Here is a 23904-nt window from a genome sequence, read left to right as displayed (position 1 = left end):
ACCTCGAGGCCACTGGCTCCCACTCCCAAAATCTGCCGACAGGCCTTCACCAGAAGCAGTTCAATCTACCAAGGGGTTTAGGACAAGAACTGCGGTAGGATTTGTGCCAACTCCCGCTTTCAGGTGCACATCCACGGCCTCTGTTGTGAACGCTTTAAAGAAGGGGAACAGCCACCTTTAAAATATTTTAAGTGGGTCTGGGCAAGATTTCCAATGGACATTGATCTGCGGGTTTTGATCATGCTTGTCCAGGGAACGGCCAAAGAATAAACTTTACTTTGCAAGCGTGTGGATGTGCGGTGGGCACCTTCTCCCTTCCTCTGCCAACAGCAAACTGTGTCTTGATGCAGCGAAGGGCCAAGAAAATCCAGCTTCCTGCCCCCAGCGCTTTGCATCTGCACGGGGAAGCTGGAAGGCTCCCTGGAATGCCCCCTTTCCAATGGACTGAATCATTTTGGCTTCCCACGTCAACTCTGACCCACGGCTTAGTCCAACGCATTAACCCAACCAAGGTGCCTTACAGAAATCAACCACGGCTTAGCAGTGCTGTGTGAATCCACGCAGAGATTTCGCCCCTGCCTCTTCGGGCGACGCCATCCGCCAGGCTCCCCAGAATTTCCCACCGGGGACCCACTCCCACCATCCTCACACAGACTCTGTCCTTCACAAAAGTGGGTTGTTTTATTGTCCTTAAATGTTACAGGAGAAACCAGAGGCGCCCCCGCCCTCAGGAACTCACTTGTGGGGGGGTGGGGGTCAGAAGAGCGCTGTCCGTCAGCAGAGACGGGGCTCTCCAGCAGCAGGATCCGGGGCTCGCTCTTGGCCGGCCTTGCTCCTGCATGAAGAGCCGGGGTGCCGGGTGGTGGCAAAGAGGAATAAACCAGCGACGCGCGGCTTTGCAAAAGGAACCATTACGATTGCCAGAACCAAACAGTGCTCTTATCCCAGCCACTGGAAAAAAAACTGAGATGAGCAGCACGAGGAGAAAGGAATTCTCTGGGTGGAGCATGAACCGACACACGAACCTTTCCCCCGTGATGGACAGTCGCCTAAGAAAGGGACAAGCTGGGAAAATCCCTTGTTTCAGAGCTGACCGCCATGTGGGGACAGCACCTGATTTAGACGAGAAGAAGGGCGCGGCCAGCAGGATCCCAGCTTCAGGCATCTATGATCGTTTTTCTCAGGTCGAGGGTGGCTGTAATTCAGGGACCGGGATGGGGTGGGGGGTCTTTCCTGAAGGTTTTCCCAAACACAGCCGATCCGCAAAGGAAGGGAGGAGAGGAGGCTCGTAGCCACGGGAGCCACAGGGTCTGCGTCGGCGTCCAGTTCATCCTCCTTGCCGTTCACCAAGACCTCTCCATGCTTGAGAGGCTGACTCTGAAGAAGCTGGGGTCCCTTTAGAAAGCATTTCCAGCCAGCGATACTCCGAAATGGGGTGCGCCGCCTGCCTCTGGGACCCGAACCAGTTTATGGCTAACTTCCCCTCGTTCCCCTTCCATCTTCTTACCCTGCTTGAGATGCCAGAGAGGTGAGAGGGGTGGGCATCGCTGCCAGAGGTGGGAGAGTCGGAAACATACGGAGGCTACAGAAATGCACACAGCAGAGCGCGTTTGGATTCCAGAACAGCTGGGCAATTGAGTAGGAAGAACCTGGCTCTGCCTTATTCGCAAGGGGAGTAGAGAGGCTGATTCTGGCCCTTCCTGCCCCACGGCGTTCCCGGCCGATGGACGACGGTTCCTGCGGGGAGGGAGAAAGCACCAGGCTGCACCTGTAGAACGGGTGGCTGTGGTTTCTTCTCCTTTCATCCCCCAACGTAACTGGTGCAAAGCCACTTTTTCTCTAGACTGTAAAGCAGGCTGCTTCGCCACAGGCATGAAGCTGGTTCAAATCCAGAAAGGAAGACGGACGACGCCATTTCTGCTGACCCGGGGGGCAGGACGTAGCCCCCCGCCACTTTTCCCCACTGCATTAGCTGTCCATATCGATCCGGTGAGCTGTTGGCCGAGAAAGCAAGGAGGAAGAGATTAAAAAGGTGAGAAGTAATATTTTATAACATTATTTAATATTTAATTTAATACTTAATAAGATAATAAAAATATTTTTTAAAAGATTAAAAATATGCAGAACAGCCATGGGGGTGGGGAGCACATCAGGGTGTTTTGATCCAACCCTCTCCCCTCTTGCAGGGCCTCCTCCTCCCCAACTGGAGAAAATGTCCATTTTAACCTGACCCATGAACTTCACCCACGGGTCAGATCTCGGGTTCACTTCCAACATTCCCAGATTGCTAGTTTGAACACAGAAACCGTGCTCACAGAGAGGGGGAGCAATATTAGATTGTAACTTTAAATGCTTTGGCGTCAGGAAGGCGCTAAAGGTGTGGATGATCCCAAAAAAGGAGGCGTCAAAGAGAGTCAGGGGCATTGAATAGCAAATGGGGTGCTTTCAAGGGAAATAAGTGTCCAAGGAGACACATTAGCAGGACAAAAACCTCTAATTTTACATAAGTTTACATTCATATGCTGACGGGGTCCACAGAGGTCATGACTGACCGGGAATGCAACTTTAGGAAACGTTAGGAGACACCAACAATACAAGATTGGGAGACCAAAATTGGAGAATATGGCTGCAATGGAAAAAATTAATTGTATATATTCACAGCAGAAGGCTAACCAAATTCAAGTAGGAAAAGCTCCCTCACAAGCAAGATATCACATAGCAAGGCAAGTTAAAGAAAAAAAGAAACTGTTTAAAAAACAATTAAAAACATTTATATAGAATAATTGTAGAAGTTTAAAGCACAATATAAAAATATACTTAAATAGCAGTTAGCAGCCAGGAGAAAAAAACAAAGGAGGAAAAAGAAAGAAAAAGAAAGGGGCTGCTTGAATGCTTTTTCTTAGAGGCACAATTTTTTTCCTCTCAGTTTTTTAATTTATTTACTTTTTCATTTTTCTTAATCGTTATATTAAATCTCTTCTTCTGAACTCTCACTTCTACCCTCATCTCAGTATAAAGCTTCTGAAGCAGCAATAATAATATTAATTTTAAAAAAGATCAGTAACAATATAGATGACTGAGGGATTATGCTGTTAGGTAAATTTAAATTTTTTGATAATGTTTTTATTTTAATAACTTTTTTCTTTTTATAATACCTGTTTCTATTCACTTGTTATTTTATTTTAATTGTTGTACCCTGCCCAGAGTCACTTTGTGAGAGATGGGTGGCTATACAAATGTGATATATAAATAAACAAAAATGTAATTATATGTTTATATCCTGTTCCTTTCCCCCTTTTTTCTTTCTTTCTTTGCTTAGTTTTTTCTATTGCTTTATACTTAATTAACAAAAACAAGAGGAAGAGATTATAATGCCAATAGCGGCTTTTCTGGTCATTCTTCATACAGTTCTGATCTAAATATATTGTCCTGAACCATTTTATAAATTATGATCCTTTATAAAAAGATGAATGAAAGGGATGTCTGTTAAATTTGCAGATGCCAATTAAAGAGATTGGTTAGCACTTTAAAGCAGTGTTTCTCAATCTCAGCAACTTTAAGATGTGTGGACTTCAACTCCCAGAATTCCCCCAGCCAGTTGCTTTTAGAGGACAAAATCATCACTCCAAACATTAGGCCAAATCTAACTGGATGACATTCAACTATGACAAGCGGAAGGGCCTGCATCTGGATAGGAGAAATCAAACATGCAGATTCAGGACAGCGGACATCTGTGGCAGCGGGTGTCAGACGGATCTAGTGGACCTCCAGTTAAACATGGACAAACTGTGTGATGCAGCAGCTAACAAGGCCAATACAGTTGTGGACTGTATTAACAGCACCACAGCATCCAGCTTGTAGGTTACAGGCGCAGTTCCACCCTATGCTGGGCACTCCACATTAAAAGGGACATGGAGAAGTTGGATTACATTCAGGTAGCTAACAGGGTGAGGGAGGGCCTGGAAGCGAAGCCATACAAAGAGGGGTTAAAGGATCTGGATATGTTTAAAGGGCTAAAGAGCAGACTGAGAGGAGATATGGTCTACAAATATTTAAGGCTGTCACGTGCAAAAGGAGACAGACGTAATCTCTGTTGAAATCAAGAGCGGGACGAGGACCATCTAGCTGAGATTGAAAGAAAGAATGGAAGCTGAATATTAGGAGGAATTTCCTGGCAACCAGAACCGTGCTTCGAATGTGGGTGACCTCCTTCCCTGGAGGTTTTTCTTGGGGATGGTTTAGTGGATTCCTGGCCTGGATGGGGGCTGGACTAGATGACCTCTCAGGTCCCTTCCAATTTGTTTATGGCTGCATTTATCATTGAAATATTACAATAATTTGTACATCTCTCACGCATTGCCCATTGTGAGGTCATGAGACTGGATGACTTTAGAAAGAAGTTTGGAGAATGCAGATATTCTCTTCTGGGGTCAGAGGGGTGCCCCTTACGGGGCAGGTGAGGGGTCAAGCGCTAGGGCCCCCACGTTCTGATCCTCAGCTCCCAAGGGAGGCCTCTCTTCTGACCCCACCGCCTTTGATTCCCTGCAGCCATGCTGACCTAAAGCAGGCAGGCATGTCCTGCATTCAAACTCTCCCATGAAGATACAGGATGCTGGCACCGCAGAGAGTGAAAACGTCCCCCTTCCTGGCTCTGCTACTCACATTGCTTTGGTATCCGAAGGGCCTCGTTGTCCGCCGACATCACTTGGTGGAGGACGCCACGAAACTGGTAGAGCACTTTCAAGTTCTTCTCTTCCCCAACACAGGGGTCATAGAACCCAGGCAGGCCAGCCTGCAGGACCAAGAACGAGGCCAGGCTGAGCTCACCGGCCCCTGCGAGGCAGAGTGCCCTCCACACCCAGGGGGCCGCGGGAGGACAGAGCTCCGAGACCGCACAGCGCAACATCCCAGAGGAGCACAGATCCCTCACAGTCAGCTGTCCCAGGAAGAGAGGAGCCAGGAAAACTCCTTTGCCTCTCTCTGCCCTGGCACTGCCCTTACCTTGGACGCTTCGGTGAGGATGAGCTTGGAGTCCTTCACCAGGCACTGCAGGGGCACTGCCACATCGATGACCTTGGCCTTCTCATCCCGCCGGCTCTGGTCGTTGACGAACTTCCCATACCAGGCGTTCACAATAATCAGGCCTTTGAGGAACAAGAGGGGCAGCACAGTCAGACCACAGGAACCCCCAAAGGAGCAGCCGGCAGAGCCATGTCAGGATCAAAGAGGAACAGTGTAGAGATGGAGGCGTTATGTAGGGGGACTGTTCTTTTCCCGGGTTGCCATCACATGTATTTACCATCTGGTTGCATTTGAGTTTTTAGCTTAGGTTAAGCCGCCCAGAGTTGCTGTCGCAAGACGGGTGGCCATACCAACGGATCGAGACAGACAGACAGTATCATTCTGCTCAGGATGAGAAGGGAAACAGGGTGACCCTCAGCCATCCTGCCAGGCCGTTCTACCTGCTCCTCTTTTCCATTTAATCTATTTTTCTGCCTCCCAGGTTATAAGCCTGAATTCTTAGCAAAGAGACAGGCAGAACGCTAAAATCACTGCTACTAATTGCCAGCGACAAGCTTGCTTGGAACTGAGAAACTGGCTTATCTCAGCGTGTCTGCGCAGGCTGGCAGGATTTCTTCAGGTGCCAAGAACGGAATCTTCCACATGCAAAGAGGAGGGTCAGTTAATGAGCTGCCCCTCGTCTTCCTCAAACGTGAAATGGGTTCGGCCAAGTCAAGCAGTGAACCAGGATCACGGCCTGAACAAGCCAGCATCTCTAAGCCAGCCCTCTGCGGGAGAGGTTTCTATTGTGACTGCATCCTTCCCGTGCCATTTGTGAGATCCAAACTAAAGCAGGTCCAAACCGAAACGGGTGGCCTGTAATTCCACCGGCAGGAGAGGGAGGGAAGCAAAAGAGACAAACCAGCCTTACGCACCCATCTTAGCTTCTTCAGCCTCAATGATCCTCCGGACGGATTCTTGCATCAACCGCACCTGTGTGGCAGGGGACAACAGAATGAAGCACCCACACATCAACGCAAAGGGAGCATCTCATGATTTCTTTAGGACGTTACCATCGAGCCAAGAGTGGGCCTGACTGTGGCCCCACTTGTCTGCTTTGTGGCAGGCTGCTGGGGGCCTCCAGAAGACTGCCCTGCGTCTCCATCTGATACAGAAAGCCAGACCCCTGATGAGCTTCTTTGACCCTGATGTGTTTGGCAACAGCTTGCGGGAACGTGGCTCTGTTCTCCAAATGTTCCCGGCTCAAATGCTGAGGGCCTCTGCTCAGCTCGCTCCAGCCGTTTCGTCCCTTCCAGACCAGCGGGAAAGGGAAGGGAAACTTTGGGGCCTGGCTAAAATCAGGCCTGCCAAGGTAACACAGCGCAGGAAGGGCCTGGGGATGAGAATCTGGGATGACACTTACGGCGGCTTCTGCTTCCTGTTTCTTCTGCAAGGTGTCGCTGGCGGTGCTCTCTCGCTGCTTCTCCAACTCTCTAGCGGGAGAAAAAGGGGATGCCAAGTGGTCCAGATCAGCCCCTCCCTCTTACTGCTGACCCCCAGGAGGTGAGTCCCACCAGGTTATCCCTGGCAGTAGCCTGCTCAAGCCTGCCCTTCGAGGTAGGCCAGGTCAAAAACCTGACCCCTTAAGGACTCCTGGAACTCTACTTGATTGCTGTTGGGGATAATAACCGAATCTTGAAAGTCCCTCCATTTCCCTCTGTCCTCTCTTATGCCATGCAGAATCAAGGCTGGCTTATTTGCAGGTTCTTCCACTCCCTGCTGGACAGGGCTGAGGTTTTCTTTACCATCTTTTTCACTGGTTAATTCCTTTGCTCTTTCTGCCTCCCTCTGCCCCATGCCGTGATGGGGTAGAGGGAAAGAGGGAAGCTGGGAAGGACTCAGGGGAGGCTCCCCTGGCTTTCAACAACAGGAGAAGTTCCTGCTGTGGGCTGCACCCCCTTAATAAGCAAGAGAAATGCCAGGGACCCAGAGTTTGGCTCCGTCCCCCACCCCACGTCCTCCACACACAGAAGCCACCTCCTCTGAATTGAGGATTGTTTCTAGCCTGGCCAGAATCTTCCAGAAAGACACAAAGGCCGAGAGCCCCTGCCCTATCACTGGTGGTCAGCTTCAGATGGATGTGGGGCTTCTGCCTTGCCCAGGCAAGAGCCCCCCTTCAACTCTGCCCACAGCTCTGGGGCCCTCACCTCTCCTTCTGGGCCCTGAGATAGGGTTGGATGATCAGCCGGTCCATGGCAAAGTAGAAGACGAGGGGCCCCGCCGTGGCGTAGAAGACAGCACTGGGCAGCAGTTGGTCGGTCAAGTGGATGGGGAAGAAGTAAGTCTGGCTGGCTCTGTTCAGCCTGGAAGGCGGGAGGAGGAAGTGAAGGGACAACGGCTGCAGCCGGAGCAGACAGCAATGACAGCAGTCCTCTGCATTTGCATTACCAGGGGATGTTCAACCCATACCCTGAACGTGCCTGTTCTGCACACTGCAATGGCCATCCCCGAGAAAGCAGCCGGGGCTTTGCCCCCTTGCATCCGTGGGTCACCCCAAGGATGTCTCCTCGCTCCTTCCACAAAACATGGAGCCCCAGTTTTGGAGCAGAAATGGGGGCCCTCTGAGATGCCACCCCACTCCTCCTGAGGCTGCAGCTGGGAATGGCCAGAGTCAGAGCCAGCGGGGGCGCAAGGAGGCTGCAGAGCTAGCAGATGCCCATCCGTGCCAACCAGTCCTGGCATTTACGCACGACTTAGACCTGTGCCCCCTGCCCCTTGGCAGTGCCAGCAAGAACGAGCAGAAGTGTGGGAAGGGTGGCAGGAGCAGCGTGTCTCAAGCGCAGGGCAGCCAACTCACTTGATCTTCAAAGAGACGCCCTGGGGCACACCAACGCTGACCGTGGCTCCGAGGACACTGTGCTTTGAGATCTTCCGTTCGGCCCCATACTCCACGACGGTTCCGAAAAAGCCAGCCCTGGGTGGAAGGATTGGAGGCCGTAAAGGAGCGGCAGGTTTTGTCTCTCTGGACCACTAAGGATTGGACGGTGCTGATTTGTGGCGGTTGCATCCCGCCTTCCAGTCAGGCGCCAAGGGTGGCCTACACAGCATTGGCCCCAAGAGGAATGGGATGGAGGGGCACTAGAAAGTGGGTCGTCCCACTCCTGGCCCAGCCCCTTCACCACTGATCCCCCTTGGCTCGTGGGCTGAGAGGGAGAGAGTCCCCCATGGAGCTTCTGTGGCTGAAGAGGGACTAGAACCCACCACCCCACTCTTGATCCAGCCCCTTCCCCACTATCCCATACTGGGTTTCCCTGAGTCAGGGCAGCACTGCAGGATTTTGATGCTACATCACCCCCCAATCCAGCCCCGTGCCTTGCTGGCCTCCCCTGCCCTCTGGCTTCCTGGTGCTGAGTCCCTGAGCTATGTGCTTCTCTATTGCTCTCTTTACAGGGCATCTCAGAGGACAAGCGTCTATCCTGTTTTGAAGAAATGCTCTGGAAGAAAATCTGAAGCTTAAGGGTAGTCCCATTCGTTTAATGACCATTTGAAGTTACGATGGTGCTGAAAAAGTGACTTGCAACTGGTCTTCACACTTACGACCATCACAGCATCCCCACGGTCATGTGATCCAAATTTGGGTGTTTGGCAAGCGGCATGTATTTATGACAGTTGCAGAATCCCAGGGTCACGTGATTGCCATTTGTGACCTTCCCAGGGGGCTTATGACAAGCAAAGTCAATGGGGGAAGCTGGATTTGCTTAACAACCATGGGATTTGCTGAATGACTGTGGCAAAAAAGGTTGTAAAATCAGGCATGAGTCACATAACAACTACATTGCATAGCAATGGAACTTCCAATCCCAGTTGGAGTCATAAGTCGAGGACTACCTGTATTTGTTGCTTCTTCTCTCTCATCAGGACTCTGGTGGGTCCTCCCAAGTTGCTCCATGCTATGCTTCTATTTATTATTTATGTGATCACTGTTATTATTATTATTGCCATTTAATTGTATTTTTGCTTATATATTTCATTTATACCAATTCTACTTATGTCTACAAATTTTAAGTGCATCTGTTTCTGAATACTCCCTATATACCTATTTGGTATATATTGTGTTTTCTGGCTGTAAGGCTGTAATAAAGATAAAGATTAAAGATCAGTGTTTCCCAGCCTTGGCAAGTAGGGAATTCTGGGAGCAACTGGGGAATTCTGGGAGCTGAAGTCCACACATCTTAGTTGCTAAGGTAAGGACACTGGATTAGATGGTTCTGGACGTGTAGTTTGCACTGCAGTCTGGACAACTGGTCTAGGACACACTTCTTTCTCCAGAGATTGTAACGGGATGTGGAAATGACCTTCGGAGACAGAGCCCAGAAACCTGCCTAGGGTACAGTCAGAAAAGAGAGGGCACAGCCCACAGCTGCATAATGGGTGGAGAAAGAGACTCAGAAGGGACCCTCCCTAGTTTCCTGGGCTGTAAAGGAGATGGGGGAGGATTGTATGTTCACAGTTGCAAGATTCTGTCAATGTATCTTCACAATAAAACAGAATTAGCTCACCTGGTTGTGTTTCCTGCTGACCTACCTGGGACGGCTGACAGAGATCCACCGCTCTAGCAGCTAGGCTTGCCTGCCCCAATTCTACAAGCGCCATTCCCACCCTCCACCACCACGTTTATCCCCCACTGCACATTCAGCAGCCACCCTCCAGCTCTGACGTACTTGAGGGATCCTTTCAGACGCGTCTGATCTTCGTCCTGAAACTTGTGCTGGTAACTGACCATGACGAAGGAGTGAGGGATGCCCAGCTGCCAAATATCAAACATTGCAAACAACAAATTGTTAGTTGTTTTGTTTCCCTCTCTCATACCCCCTGAGCGTTATGGGCTTCCTTGTCTTTTGTTCTCAAATAATGGGCGACAGTTGTTTAAGGGAACTTGGGGACCGGGAAGAAACAAGCGAACCATTAAAGGTGGGCATTGTGAAAAGATGGCTCAGCCCCGAGAAAGAGGAGAGGGTGAGAAAGAAACTCAAGATAACTCTGGCTTGATTTTGTTTGGTATAAGGAGTACAGAGAAACTCAGGCTTTCAAGATTCTGTTATGATACCTGACAACAATAAAGTAGCATTCCTGAAATTCCTGCTGGGCTGGCCTACCTCAAAGGGCTGATAAGTTGGGGGATTTAAGATATGCTTTTTCCACATAACATAGGTATTTTAACTTGTGCAATCTGCAACCATAAGGCTCAAAACTGGGCATTGGCTAGACACCTTTAAGAGGAAAGCAATAATTGTCTCAATGCATGATCTCTCTCAGCACGGAAACCCCAGTTTGATCAGTCCTTCTTCGGCCTACAAATGTACCTCATCTTCCTTCAAGGCCATCTGAGTCAGGGCACACAATGTTCTTGATGAAGGAGCCCAGTTCTGAAGTCAACCGGCTGACTTATCCGTTTTACGGATACAATTCAGAAAATGAATTTACGCCAGTGCAAAATAGAATGGAGCCAATCGAACAGAAGAAGAAAATCCTCTTAGATGGTATGGAGAGAATTTTTTTGTTACGAGGCCCAGAGCCTGCAAAGTTACAGGCTGGTCCCCCAAAGGGCGTTTCCTGATTGAATCGGTTTCTACTAAACTTTCCTTTGGGTGAGCGATGCTGGTTGTTCAGAAGCAACCCCTCTCCTGCAGATGCTGATCTTCTACGCCAGTGTTTCTCAACCTCAGCAACTTGAAGATGTGTGGACTTCAACTCCCAGAATTCCCCAGCCAGCCATTCTGGGAGTTGAAGTCTACATATCTTCAAGTTGCTGAGGTTGAGAAACACTGCTCTATGCAAATCACTATTCAAGAAATAAAGGAAGAATTTCCCACCTGGAACGCCATTGTGAAGTGGCTGGTTTTGGTGTCCCGGACCACACTGGTGTTCATGGCTGACTGCATGCCCCAGCGCCACTGCAGATACCCCATGGTGTTCTTGTCCAGATTTCGGGCCAGGACCGTCGTGAGGCCTGGACGGATCCCACGCGAGGAGAACTGCAGGGCGCAGTTGGTGGTGATGAAGCTGCCAAGGAGGTCAAAGCAGAAAGACCAGGATTTGGGGGAGCCCGTTCCAGCTGTTCCAGCCCTCCCTGACTAAGCCCACATCCTCATTCTTCCCTAAAGATGATAAGAGGTTGAGCGATGCAACGAGGAGGCTCTCCAAAATCCAACGGCAGCCTATCGACCCCTGGCACAAAGGCCACACCCCTTCCCCGATACCAGGGTAGGCAAACGTGCAACCCCTCATCCAAGTGCCTCCAAACTTTCTTCCAGCACCTCTCAAAGCTCTGCCAAAATTCAGCAGAACACCAAGTAAAAATCATCCTAAAACGTGGACGGAACCCTGGCAGGGGATGTCCCACGGTTTTCAAAAAGCAAGGGAAAATCACTGAATCGTCAAGCTGGACCGTGCTGTCAGGAAGATCTGCTCCAGCCCCCTGCCCGGTGGAGGATCTCAGCCCTGCCCAAAGTACCTGGGGAAGAAATTAAGGATCCCAGCCCGCCTAGGGTGTGGAGGTTATGCCTGTCCTGTATTCCTTTTTCAACTACCCCAAACGGTTGTGTGCGGCCGCTGCTATGCAACCATCCTGTGCTATCCAACCCCTCTGGGGATTGTGCATGTTGCCCCGCAGCAGAGCAGCGAGCTTTTGAAACGGGGGGCGGGGGGCAAATTGGGCTGTGGAGAAAAATAATTGGAATGAAAATGACTCCCAGCTGAACATTTTTAACTCTCCAATTCCAAAGATTTAAAGCAATGTTTCTCAACCTTGGCAGCTTTATGATGTGTGGACTGCAACTCCCAGAATTCCCCAGCCAGCCATGCTGGCTGGGGAATTCTGGGAGTTGCAGTCCATACATCGTAAAGTTGCCAAGGTTGAGAAACACTGATCTAAAGGCACAGCTGGGCCAGTCTGGAAAGCACATAAAGATATTTCAGGATTGTCTGATTGAAAAGAGCCAGCACACTCAGTGGCTGAGCGGACAGGAGGGATCCAGATAACCCTAGTTCAATCCTCGGCTTTCCGAGCCAAGGATCTCCTTGTGGCCAGAAGCCCTCATCAGCCAAGGAACCAGCGCATTGTAGGAAACAAAGCTAAGCTAAGACTTTTCCAGGCTTCTCCTCCAGGAGAGACCGGATCCTCTGCCATCACTCCTCCCATTCCTAGGGCTCATCCCATTCCTAACAGGGTCCAAGTGGAGTTCAGTTTGGATGAAAAGCACCAAGAAATGCTCAGCGAGAAACTTCTGCTTTCGAAAGAGGCCGGCGAAGGCGGAAGGTTGCCACCATCTGATCACAGAGGGACACGACACCCTAATCGAGAACTGATGGGCCATCATCGCACTAAGCTGGTACGTTTTTACTCAGTCAGTGTTCCTATTAATTCCCCCCTTTTCTATTCTCACTCCACCATCCAGAGCTTGACCAGGATTGCTCACCCCCTCAATTTTTGAAATGCGACTCCGTTCTGGACGAAACTATAGCGCGGCAATGAAAAAAAAAAGCTTGAGAGAACTGGCCACATATGGAAATCTTGTTCAGGTCTACTTTTTAAAAATTCCTCAGCCAACGAAATCAGCCCAACTTCCTTCCCAGAGCCTTACCATCGCTGGGTGAGATTTCGAAACATCTTCAGGCCAAAGACAGGGCCCTGCAGGTCTCCAGCGCCGAATTCTAGCTGTGCGAACGAAGAGGAGGAGGAGGAGTTACAAGGGAAGCGGGACAGAGGAGTCTGATTCGGCTCACGCAAAGCTGGAGGCATCACCCAGCTGCAAAGATCAAAGGTTTGCAAGCCCCATGCATGCAGACCTTGGAGGGGGGCTGTGGGGAACTGGGGAAAGAGGAAGGGAAGGTGGTCGGATGGTTCAGGGCTGGTGGGATTTGCGGGGATGACACACACTGGCTTTGACCTCCTTGCCCCATCTGGGGATCCCTCCAGATTTTGTTTCAGCAGAAACACGCAACCCCCAACGTGTCCTGGATTGCGTTTCTGCCAAAACCACAGAATTTCTGGAGTGGCTTGTTCTGGGTTCGAAAGTTACGTTTTGGGCTCCATCGTGGTGCTCCCTCCTCCCTTCCTTTACCCTTCCAATGCCTGCTTGCATCTCCCCCCCCAAGAGCTCGTACTTCTAAGCGACAAAACCCCACGGAAGAATTAAAGCAGCAGGTTTGAAATCCAAGGGATGCTCGACCCACAAAAAATAGCTTCGGGACCTCCCTCTGTGCAAACTGCTGGCGTCAGTCAGATTCAAGGAGTGGCAAAATCAGATTCCAATGACTGGCTTGGACCTGGTCGCCAAAGAGGAAGGGACCTGCTGAGATCTCACCCGCCTTCGAGGCGAATCAAGCAAGCCTCAAAACTTCCACCCGATTTACCTCTCCCCAGCCTTTGGCGGAGGTCACCCGCCGGAGACCCAAGCTGACCGAGCCGCCGCCGTTGCCGTTCTGCGTCGAGAGGTTTCCCGAGAGGATGGCGGTGTCCGTGGCCGTTAGCGGGGCCTGCACAGCAAACAGATCAAGCGAGTGAGCCAGATCACGGATGAGCCAGACGACGCTCTTCAAAGGTCTGAGCAAAGCTCGCTGGCCTCGGAGACCTTCTGCAGCTGCAGCTGGGGGGCTTCCGTAGAAGTGAATGGCGGCTGATTCTCCCGACCAGGCTGAGTGTCCGGAAAGGAGCTGGTTGCCTCCCGGGGCACAGTGCCCTCCGAGTGCAGAAACGGGGGAGGACAAGATGTCCCGCAGCCTCTTACCTCAATCGATTGCGATATGTGCATTCTGTTAATTTCGATATGAGGGAAAGGGCTCCCTGACACATCTTCGTACTCCTCGTCGTAGCGATCAAAGAGGTCAGTGGCATCTACTCCAACGCTAATGGTTCCCTGGGGAATTGAACAGATTTTTGCTGTTAACAGATTTTGCCCTCCGTGAGTCTTCATGTCTGGATTACCACCCTCCCCTCCTTTTCAAATGGCTCTTCCACCTCCACCTTCTGGGTTAACTCTCTCAGTGCTCGTTCCTGGCAGCACCCACGAGGGCGTTTGTTCACCCTCTAATCCTACGAGCTGGAAGGGAACTGAGAGGCTACCTAGTCCCACCCTCTCCTTGGGGTGAGATCTGCCAAGGCGTTTCAGGCAGACGGCTATCCCGCCCATTTGAAGACTTCCAATGAGGGGGATTGTACCACTTAGTGAGGCAACCTCGCTGAAACCAGCTACAACAGGTGCCAACTCACCCTGCCCCTATGTGTCTTGAGGACTAGAATCTTAAAAGAATGTTTTAAGTTAGCTTCACTATTCTAGTCCATCAGTAGGGGTATAACCTAGGGGATCTTCTACATGCCTAGCAGAACCACAAAGTTGGGGCATTAAAGGTCATCTAGCCCAACCCTAGCTCAGTGTAGAGCATCTGGTTATTCCCCCAAACTGTCCTATCTCCTGTGGAATTGAGTCTTGGATTGGAAGCTCCTTGGGGCAGAGATTGGTTTGGTTGTTGTTCACTGGGCTTGTTTTATTTTATACCAGTGTTTCTCAGCCTTGGGAACCTTAAGATGTGTGGACTCCAACTCCCAGAATTCCCCAGCCAGGGGAATTCTGGGAGTTGAAGTCCACACATTTTAAGATTCCCAAGGTTGAAAAACACTGTTCTATACTGCAGGTGAACCCACCAAGGCTCCATAGCCGAAATTGGTGCCTTCCATGTGGTTCTTCAATCTTCCAAAAATTGCCACCTGAATTTTTAGATTTTATATACAGGAATATACACTTGCGTATAAGTGTGTAACTGATGCCCAAGTATAGAAATATTGGGACAAATAAATAAATCTTCCATGGAATCCGAGAACTGGAAGTCACCCTAGAGGCCATCTAGCCCAACCCCTGCTCAGTGCAGGGTCCCTCAGAGCATCTCTGGCACACGGCCATTTAGCCTCAGGTCAGAAGATCTCCAGTGAAGGAAAGCTCACCTCTTCATATGGCTGACCTCTCGTTCGGTCAGGAAGTTTGGGAAAAGGGCAACGTTATTAAATACAAGTCTGAAGAGCAAGAATGTTAACTATATATAATTTTAAGCAAGTCGAATCCAGTTTAGACTGGGCCCAAACCACATTGACTCCTCCTTGGGATGTGTCACTCACGTAGCTACCGGCCCTTCAAGGTTGCACAACCCTGTTTGTTGGAACCTCAACAAGCACCTCACGTGACCTCTCCTGATGTGTGTTTGCATCCCTGGATGATGCTTGCCTAGCATGTCGCCCCCGCCCCCCCCCCCATTTTAGCCAAGGTTGTGAAGCTGAAAACTCAAAGAGCAAAGAAATTCAAGGTTGAAAAGCAAGAGGAGAACCATCACTGGTCATTTGGGCCCCCGCAAAGTTTGCCCTCGCATCTCTTTCTTACGTAAAGCAGATTAGGAGCAGAAAAGAGCCTTCCCCTACTGCTGTCCCAAAACAATTTGCCCCCACCAGAGAGGATATGGCCTCTCAACTGCAATGTCACAAGACAAGGGACTTTAATGGGGGGAGTGATATAGGGGGAAGGGGGCAACCTTATAGAAACTCAGTTTTTAAAAAGCCTCTGTTTTGGAAAGAAAGACAAGTGGCGAATTGCTCCTATCAGGAACCTAAAATGCACCTCCAGTGCTGACAAAGGGTAGACTAATGACCTGGCTAGTGAAAAACCATCTTATAAACTAGGATGGGTAAGCTTTGTGCAGCTGACGTCCGTCCTTCCTTCTGTCCTTCTGTCCTTCCATCTGTCCTTCCTTCCTTCCCTCCCTCCATTTTCTTGGGGAGATTCTCCCCCTCCAAAAAGTTGGGGACTTAACTTGCCTACTGGAGAATTAACATACCTACTTTGCTATTCATTTGGGGTGGGGAGAACACTAGAGGTCATACTGTCAAACCAAGAAAAGGGTTAAACAATCAGGAAGCCCCAAGGAAAGGCACTGGATAATCAGGAAGCCTGTCCACCAAGTGGAAGAGGTGGCTAGCCCACAAAGGCCACTGGGGTGTCCCCAACCTCCAGAGGGCTGCACGCGCATTCCACCGAAATGTGGAAGAAAGTGGTATCATGACCACGCTTTACCATTAGAACGAGGGCGTTCACCTAGAGCACTTATGGGGTTTTCAGGCTGGAAAACCACGATCAACTACTGTGACATATTCTGGGGGTTGTGGTCTTCTGGTGAGATCACAAGGTCCCTGCAGGTGCCCAATTTGAGAGCAGAAGCTTAATCCGCAAAGGGCTGGGAGGATACACTCACGCTGCGCTGTTCCTGCCGCGGCAGAACAGCCCTGGACGGCAAACACTTGGGAGTCACCCCTCTCCCCTTTGGGCTCCTGAATAACTGGAGGGTAACAGAAGGGAGGGGAGTGTGCAACCCCCCCCCCGCAAAAGATCCTGATCACAGCCCTTGAGGGCTGGACAATCAGAGCTCTCATCTTGCAGGCAGAGAGACCAAACAGGCCGGGGTGGTCCTCCAACCCGCTTAACAGCAAGAAAAGGAAGTGGAAGATCGCCTGGTGGTCTCAGGGCAAGGTCCCCCAAAACATTTTGGGGTGCCAGGCAGAGATGTCATAGAGTCACTCCCCCTTCCCCAAGACACAGACGACGATCGAGCAGAATCGCCTCGAAAAAGCTTCTGAAGGGCAGGGAGGCCAGAGGGCCATTCCAAGCTGACTACTGTCATTGGGCCAGGGACCACCCATCTCTGGGGACAAACAAAATCTGAGGTCTTCATCCACTGCGGGCAAGTAAGTTTCTCGGAAGACTCCATCCATCCATCCATCCATCCATCCATCCATCCATCCATCCATCCATCCATCCATCCATCCTGTGTGTGTGTGTGTCCTTGAGAAACGAAACCCCTTTAGGTCTGGCAGGAATGGATCCCATTATCCCCCCGCCGACCCCGCAGGAGCATCTAAAGAAGATTCACGCTTCTGGCATCTCGTTCCAGTCTTCACTTTGGGCCTTTTGGAAGAAGCATGTGCCTCCTGCAGCTAGCAGTTAAAATGCAGGCTGTTATGGCCAAGGAAGCGATCCTCGTGCATGTTCATAGCAAACTCTTTCTCCCAGGGGAGATTCTCGTATCTCTGAAATGCTTTGGAGACCCCTCCCTGCGCAGCCTCCACAGCATCCGACATCCAACTCTAATGCAATTAAGAGTTGAAAGGAAGGAATGGAGTTGTGGCTCCCTCTTGTATCTCTGATTCCTACAACACCTAAAAGTGAAGCTTCATATCAGTGTTTCTCAACCTTGGGAACTTGAAGATGTGTGGACTTCAGCTCCCAGAATTCCCCAGCCAGCATAGCTGGCTGGGGAATTCTGGGAGCTGAAGTCCACACATCTTCAAGCTCCCAAGGTTGAGAAACACTGCTTCGTATAATAGGAGAGGAACAACTGATAATGTTGGCGTAAACCAGATTTAACTAACTTCCTTTCATGTCCCTTCTGCTTTGTCCTTTTCCTGCTCTTTGCCTAAGGCTGCTCCTCCTGAAAGGAATAAGCACTGCCCAGAAGCTCACAAGCCCAGGGAGATATCCAGGAAGGGCGATGAAAGGGACAGGAAAGGTGCCTTTGGCACCCCCAGGAACCAGGGTCCTGCCCTAGTGGCCCTCTCAGATGTCCAAAGGCCACCCAGATCCGTTTTCATCGCATCCCCAAGGCGCCACATTCCAGGCAGTTCCTGCCTATACACCCCCACCAAAGCGCCAGCTGTTGTGCCGCGGGGCAAACAACGCTCAAGACGTCTGCAGATGTACTCTGAAGAGCCGGTGGTGATCCAGGAGCCGAGGAGATGCTCTTGTGAGGAAAGCCAGGGGCTGATGGAGTGATTTTCCCACCATCCTCAGCGGCCAAGGATGCCAGCTGTTTCTCAACAGGGCACCACAATCCAACTCCTTGAATGGATTCAGCTTGGGTTTGATTAATTTCTTCTGAGCGGTCCATTTTTCCTAGTTCTTACACTTACACAGGAAAGGGGAGGGGGAACCACTTGAAAGGGAGCAATGAATTCTCATGAAGTTTTCCAGTAGCAGTAGGGGCAACGAAGGTCTGATGCCCAGCACTGCCTCCTTTTCCTTCCCTAAGTAGCAGGGGAAATATATATATAATATACGCAAGATCAGCATATATTGTGCAAAATATATTATGCAACTGTACAAGCAGAAGTGAACAGGACTTAACTCTACTTGGCATGGAGACTGTCCTGGAAAGAGCTGGGCTGAAGCCAAACAAAATTTTCAGGTTCAGAAAACTGCCTTTTTCTGTTGAATGCACTTCGATAATATTTAAAGTGTGTGTGTGGGGGGGCTAAACTAGAGCAAACCAGGGAAAATACTTGTATTTAGTAATAGGGTAGCAGAAATAGTCTTGGCACTGATTGGGAATTAAGTCTGAAGGCTGCAATTTTGGCCAAGAGAAAGCAAGGACTCATACATTGTGCCAAACGAATGCCCAACGAGGCGCGTTCGTCCTCCCCATTTTCTTAGGGTGCTCATTCATTTTCTGCTGCTCACTCAGACTCCTGATGGAGCTGACCTTTCTATGTTGTTCTGCCCAGGATTCTTGCAAACGTTGCGTGTCAAGCAGGCAGAAACGTGCACTTAGAAAGAGATAAAAGAAGAGCTGGCTCTCGAGGCAGCTGTTTGCCATTCATGCTTATTTATTGCAACTAGTGAGGGGAAATCAAAGGGAGACTGGCAATGTTTTTTTCCTGGTGGAAGAAATCTGCCATGCCCGCCCCCCCCATGTCTCCCAACCATCAGCAATCTTCAGATACAGAGATGGCAGTCCCTTTCTTTAGGAAGCTGGGATTTCTCTGTTCCCTTTGATTTTAAGGTGTTTTGGAGCAATGCTTCTCAACCTCAGCAACTTTCAGATGCGTGTTTTGGAGCAATGCTTCTCAACCTCAGCAACTTTCAGATGCGTGGACTTGAACTCCCAGAATTCCCCAGCCAGCATGGCTGGCTGGGGAATTCTGGGAGTTCAAGTCCACGCATCTGAAAGTTGCTGAGGTTGAGAAACACTGACTTGGAGGATTCTGCAAGGTGGATGCAACAGTGTCCTTTCTAGAAGGACAGAGCTCCACATCGCTTCCCTGAACTTCTCCAGGAATATCTTTCAGCTTCTCCCCTCAAGGAGGGGAGAACAATCAAGGAGGAAAAATACCCTTATCAAGGAACTCTCAAGGAAGAAACCACAATGCAACCAAGACTGGCAGGACAAACCGTTATATATGAACCACCATCCAATTCCACTGTTCCTTGCACTGATGATGTTACCTCGCCTGGTCATGAGATGTCTGCAGGAAAACCACTAAGCTTAGACAACCTCAAGAACCCAACAGTTCAGCCCTGATCTACGTATATTCTCAAGGCACACTTTGGTTGCATCTGCACAGCCCACTAAACTAGACTAAAACAGGACTGGTTTAGGACAGCCCAGCCCTTGTCTTTACGTGCTGTCTGAACCAGGCCAACACGCTCAACCATAAACACAGTTTACCACTTTGGGCACCGTCCACAGCTGCAGTTTTTAATTTTGCATTCAAATACGTTGTGTCAACCCAGCTTTCAGAGCGCAATGGGCGCGGGGCCTTTCTCTGCAGAAGGCATGGCGTGGCTGGACGGCCCAACGCCTGAATCCGAGCACGGCGGCCTTGTCCCTGGAGGAACAGGAATGCGATATTCCAAGGCACCGTCCTTGTTCCAAGGTCACAGATGTGCCAGAGTGATGACGGAGAAGCAGGGCGAGAGAACAACCCCGGAAACAAGAGGCTCTAAATTAAACCCGCTATTCTACAAGGGCGAAGAGGGAGATAATTATAAATGCAGTCATAAAACGGTAAAGGCCTTGTTGGAGTTGCAGGCTTGCCGAGAGCTAAGAGGCGTCGTCACGCCAAGGAAACTATGGTACAAATTAAAACAAAATTAAGAATATTGATTCGGATGCCATCTGGTGCCCAGAGAGGCGCGCACACTCTTGCTTATACCAGGACACGAAAAATTTCTGAACCCCAGCCTGCACTTATCTTGGAGGAGCTTCTCATCTCCTCCTGCAGCAAAATGTCCCTCCGTCCTGCCCAGATAGTTGAAAGTCACATTCCCCCCCTGCAATTAACTCTAGCCTTCTCCCAAGTCCACTCCAGACTTCCTGACCTCAGTAGGGGCAACTTCACCTACTTGTAGGGGGTTCATTTTGCATGTTTAGCTGGTAACGGGACATGCCTGAACAGGCAGCTGTGCTGGAGACACTAAGACAGGTGAGCAGGCAATTAATTTCTCGAGGGCTTGAGAAAGGCCAGAGAACGACAGAGGGCCGCCAACAAGTAATACCTAGGAACCTAATTCAGGAAGCGTGTATCTTTCTGCTGAACTGAACCCTCAGCTCATGGCAAAGGTGATGAGAGAAAAGCAGGTCAAACATGTTTTTCATACTGATACAAAACAAGCAATCTTCTGTAGCTTCGAGGTGGCTGCTTAAGATGTCTTCTCAGAACAGGTAGTCCTCGACTTATGACCATTCGTTTATGACAGTTTGAAGTTACGACAGTACTGAAAAAAGTGACTTACGACCAGTCCTCACACTTACCACTGTTGCAGCATCTCCACAGTCATGTGATCAAAATTTGGGCGCTTGGCAACTGGCATGTATTTACAACAGTTGCAACATGCCGGGGGCACGTGATCGGCATTTGCAACCTTCCTGGGGGGGGCGGGGGGTTCCGGAAGCCAGATTCACTTAACAGCTGTGGCAAAAAGGTCATAAAATTGGGCACAACTCACTTAATAACTGCATCGCTCAGCGATGGAAGTTCCAGTCCCAATTGTGGTTGTAAGTCAAGGACTACCTGTATTTCTGAGCTAACCATTCCACCTGCGGCATGCCATCTTATTTTACAAGGCTCTTTCTTGGGGAATCTTACTCTGCCTGTCAAAGTTTGCCTTTCTTTTGCCCAAAATGAGAAACTAAGTGCCAGCCAAGACTCTGGCAAAGGAGGAGAGAGAAGGAACCAATGCTTGAGCCAGCAGCCAAAGCAAGCTAAAACTCTGAGAAAGCCAACAGTACCCACAACTAAGGATGGTTCCAAAAGGGGAAGCACCACAACAAAGTGCCTGAAGGCTGTTACTATCTCAGCACGGAATGGAGGTTTTTTGCAAACCCAAGATTTGGTACTGCTCAGGCCACAAGGACTCACACACCCAGCATTTGAGAAAGGGTTGTGAAGAGTCAAGTTCCAGCTCTTGTGGAACTCTTAGTGGTCATGAGATCGTTGAGGAGGGCTGGTTGGAGCCAAAGAAAAAACACTAGGAAGACGAGGAGGCCAGGCAACCCCTTACTTAAAAGCCCCCCCCCAATCACCTTGGATGTTGAGAACAAAGGGGTGATTGAGAACCAATGATGCTCATTGAACCAGAAGCGCTGAACCACACAGGATTCTGAACTCTTAACATTCAAAGAAAAGCTAGCAAAATTAGAATTCCTACCACAGGATTGGTGTTTTGCTGACTGCTTAGGGCTTACAAGTCCACATCTGCAAAACTTAACTGCTGATTCACCCCTTGTGACCCCGTCTTCCTTCTGCTGGTCCGGCGGACAATTTGTTGGGTTGGAATCCTTCAGTTCCAGCAACTCGCCTGGAGATGGCTGTCAAAGCCAGCACAGAGCTAATCACTCACTGGACAGAACGAATGCTACCACCCAGAAGGACCATGTTGATCCTGGCCCCCGATGGCCCTTGGGGTTCCAGAAAAGGAACTAAAGCAATCCCACAACTTTTCATATTTGATCTAACACAGCCTTGCTTATAACACGTCCCCTTTCAGGGGACTTGGACTAAAATGTCCCTCATTCTCACCAGCCTGGACAACAGCTTATGGGAAGAACAGACCCACCAGCCCCAGGGCAGTGTGGTGTCCTTTTCAAGATGAGGTCTACAGGCTGAGTCACAAAACAGATAAGCCAACCATGTCCTGGTTGGGCTGGTGGTGACTAAAAACAACATCACCTTTAGCAGATCTCCAGTTAACGTTTTTCTCCCTCTCTCTTGCTCTTACTCAACTCACACACAACCTCTCACATCCACCACAGTTATACTTCATTTTCAGATAAGTCTATCTTTAGAAAGGTGTAGCCAGCTCACCTTCCTTTTCTTCAGCTCTCAGGCCAGCGAGAGAGAGAGAGAGAGAGAGAGAGAGAGAGAGAGAGAGAGAGAGAGATGTTACATATGCCATGCCCTCATCTATGAAGTTTTACATGACTACACAGATTCCCTATGCCCCTGGGGAAATAATTTCTATATTTTTACAGTGTATACCCTGGGTGGGAAAAACACTCATCAGTGAGGGCAGGACAGATGTGACATCTCTCTCTCTCTGGTCTGAGAGCTGAAGAAAAGATTAGATATACCATTCTACAAATTGCAACACCACCGAGTGCCAGGGCTTGGATAGCTCCTAAGGCTAACGCACGGTAGTTAGTCATCTCAAGTTCAATGGTCTATGAGTTCAATTTCTGGCAGAAGGTCTGAACCCCGTCATAAGACCTATGGCTGCATATCCCTGATGAGTCTCAAGTAAGGATAAAGCCATTTGCATCCTGCCTCCTGGTGGTGACTGTAAGATCGTGTGATGGACTACTGTAACACAGCAGGTTCTCAGGAAGGAGGGAGCACATTCCAGGAAGGGGAGCAGGACAAGAGACAATACAGTCCGGAGCAGGAGCGTGGGAAGAGGAAGAGATTTAGGATAGCCACTCCCCAGAATTTCCCAGGGTATATCCACTAGGTTAGAGTAATACAGATTTAATCTGTCAAGATTCTGTCTATATGGTGTAAGCAATAAAAGAACTGAACTTGGCTGGACTTTTTCTCTATCATTCTTGGGCCAGGCCTGACAGGTCGCCTTCATTTAAAAGTTATCCTGAGTGCCAATGGGATGTACCAGTTACATCCCGCTGGACTGGCATCGGGGAGATCCAAGTTCAAGTTTACCCTCAACCCTTTAGAAGCTTGTTGGGTGACTTGGGGACAGTTCTCTCTTAGCCCAGGCTGGTGGAGGAATGCTATGAATATCACCTTCAGCTTCTGTACAAAAGTGGGACATATTTCTAAGGAAAAGATACAGCATTGTAAGTTTCACCCATGATGCATGTGAAGGGCTACCCTGCTTGTCAGAGGTGGTTTATTATCAGGCTGTTTGCAAAAAGTCTTCTGCATCAAGAAGATACCCTAAGGGGAAGAAATGGCGGACTGAAGATGACTCCACAAAAAGCAGAGCTGACGACCGCAGTGGAATGAAGAGCCGGAGAGTAGACTGGCTCTTCGTAATTCCTCTCCAGACAAGGAGAAGACTTGAGATTGCCCACAAGGGCTCCAGACAGTTGCTCCTCGTGAGGAGACTGCAAAACAGCAGTCTCCAGCTGCTTTAGAGCTCCAGGAGATGAGGAAACAGCCATCTTGCTCAAACCATGGTTGGCACCTTTGAAAGGACACTAAGTTCACATACTTCCTTTTCTAATCACTTTCGGAAACTGCTTGTTCACAGATTTTCGGCTATTAGGAACCTTTGGATCGACAAGTTTCACAGCACCAAGTGAGTTTCCTTCAATCCTTGGCAGAAGAATTCTTAACTACAAGTTTAAGAACTTAATTTTTTTTTTCTGGAATAAACAGCAAAAGGGTGATTAAAACTTTAATTTTAGAAAGTTACAAATGGAGTAAGGGTCCAGATAAATCTGAAATAAGATTTTGGAATTAATTATAAAGAATACTTCCGTGGGAAAATGCTTTTGTTTTGAATTTAAAAAAAACATAGTAAGGTAAGACTTTAAGAAGTGGACACTAGAGGGAACTAAAGATTATAATTA

The 23904-nt window shown here is 49.4% G+C and overlaps 1 protein-coding gene across 1 annotated transcript in view; it reads right to left on the bottom strand.

Moving 5' to 3' along the window:
- Nucleotides 1–662: 662 nt before the first annotated feature.
- Nucleotides 663–23904, bottom strand: part of DNAJC11 (DnaJ heat shock protein family (Hsp40) member C11) — a 56234-nt gene continuing 32992 nt past the window's right edge. The window contains exons 5-16 of the mRNA XM_007425288.4: nt 13791–13919; nt 13417–13539; nt 12645–12718; nt 10875–11064; nt 9723–9808; nt 7859–7975; nt 7209–7364; nt 6425–6494; nt 5937–5994; nt 5002–5144; nt 4663–4792; nt 663–1994 (exon numbers count right to left, since the gene is read on the bottom strand). Coding sequence (XP_007425350.1) covers nt 1969–1994; nt 4663–4792; nt 5002–5144; nt 5937–5994; nt 6425–6494; nt 7209–7364; nt 7859–7975; nt 9723–9808; nt 10875–11064; nt 12645–12718; nt 13417–13539; nt 13791–13919 — 1302 coding nt within the window. The 3' untranslated portion in view covers nt 663–1968. The remainder of the gene's footprint in view (nt 1995–4662; nt 4793–5001; nt 5145–5936; nt 5995–6424; nt 6495–7208; nt 7365–7858; nt 7976–9722; nt 9809–10874; nt 11065–12644; nt 12719–13416; nt 13540–13790; nt 13920–23904) is intronic.

This window comes from Python bivittatus, unplaced genomic scaffold (genome assembly GCF_059951505.1).
Source record: "Python bivittatus isolate LINGU-HERP-01145 unplaced genomic scaffold, Pbiv_v1 ctg000510_np1212, whole genome shotgun sequence".
NCBI classification, from domain to species: Eukaryota; Metazoa; Chordata; class Lepidosauria; order Squamata; family Pythonidae; genus Python; species Python bivittatus.
The sequence above is the reverse complement of the archived record's forward strand: the minus strand, read 5'-3'. Positions and strand labels throughout refer to the sequence as shown.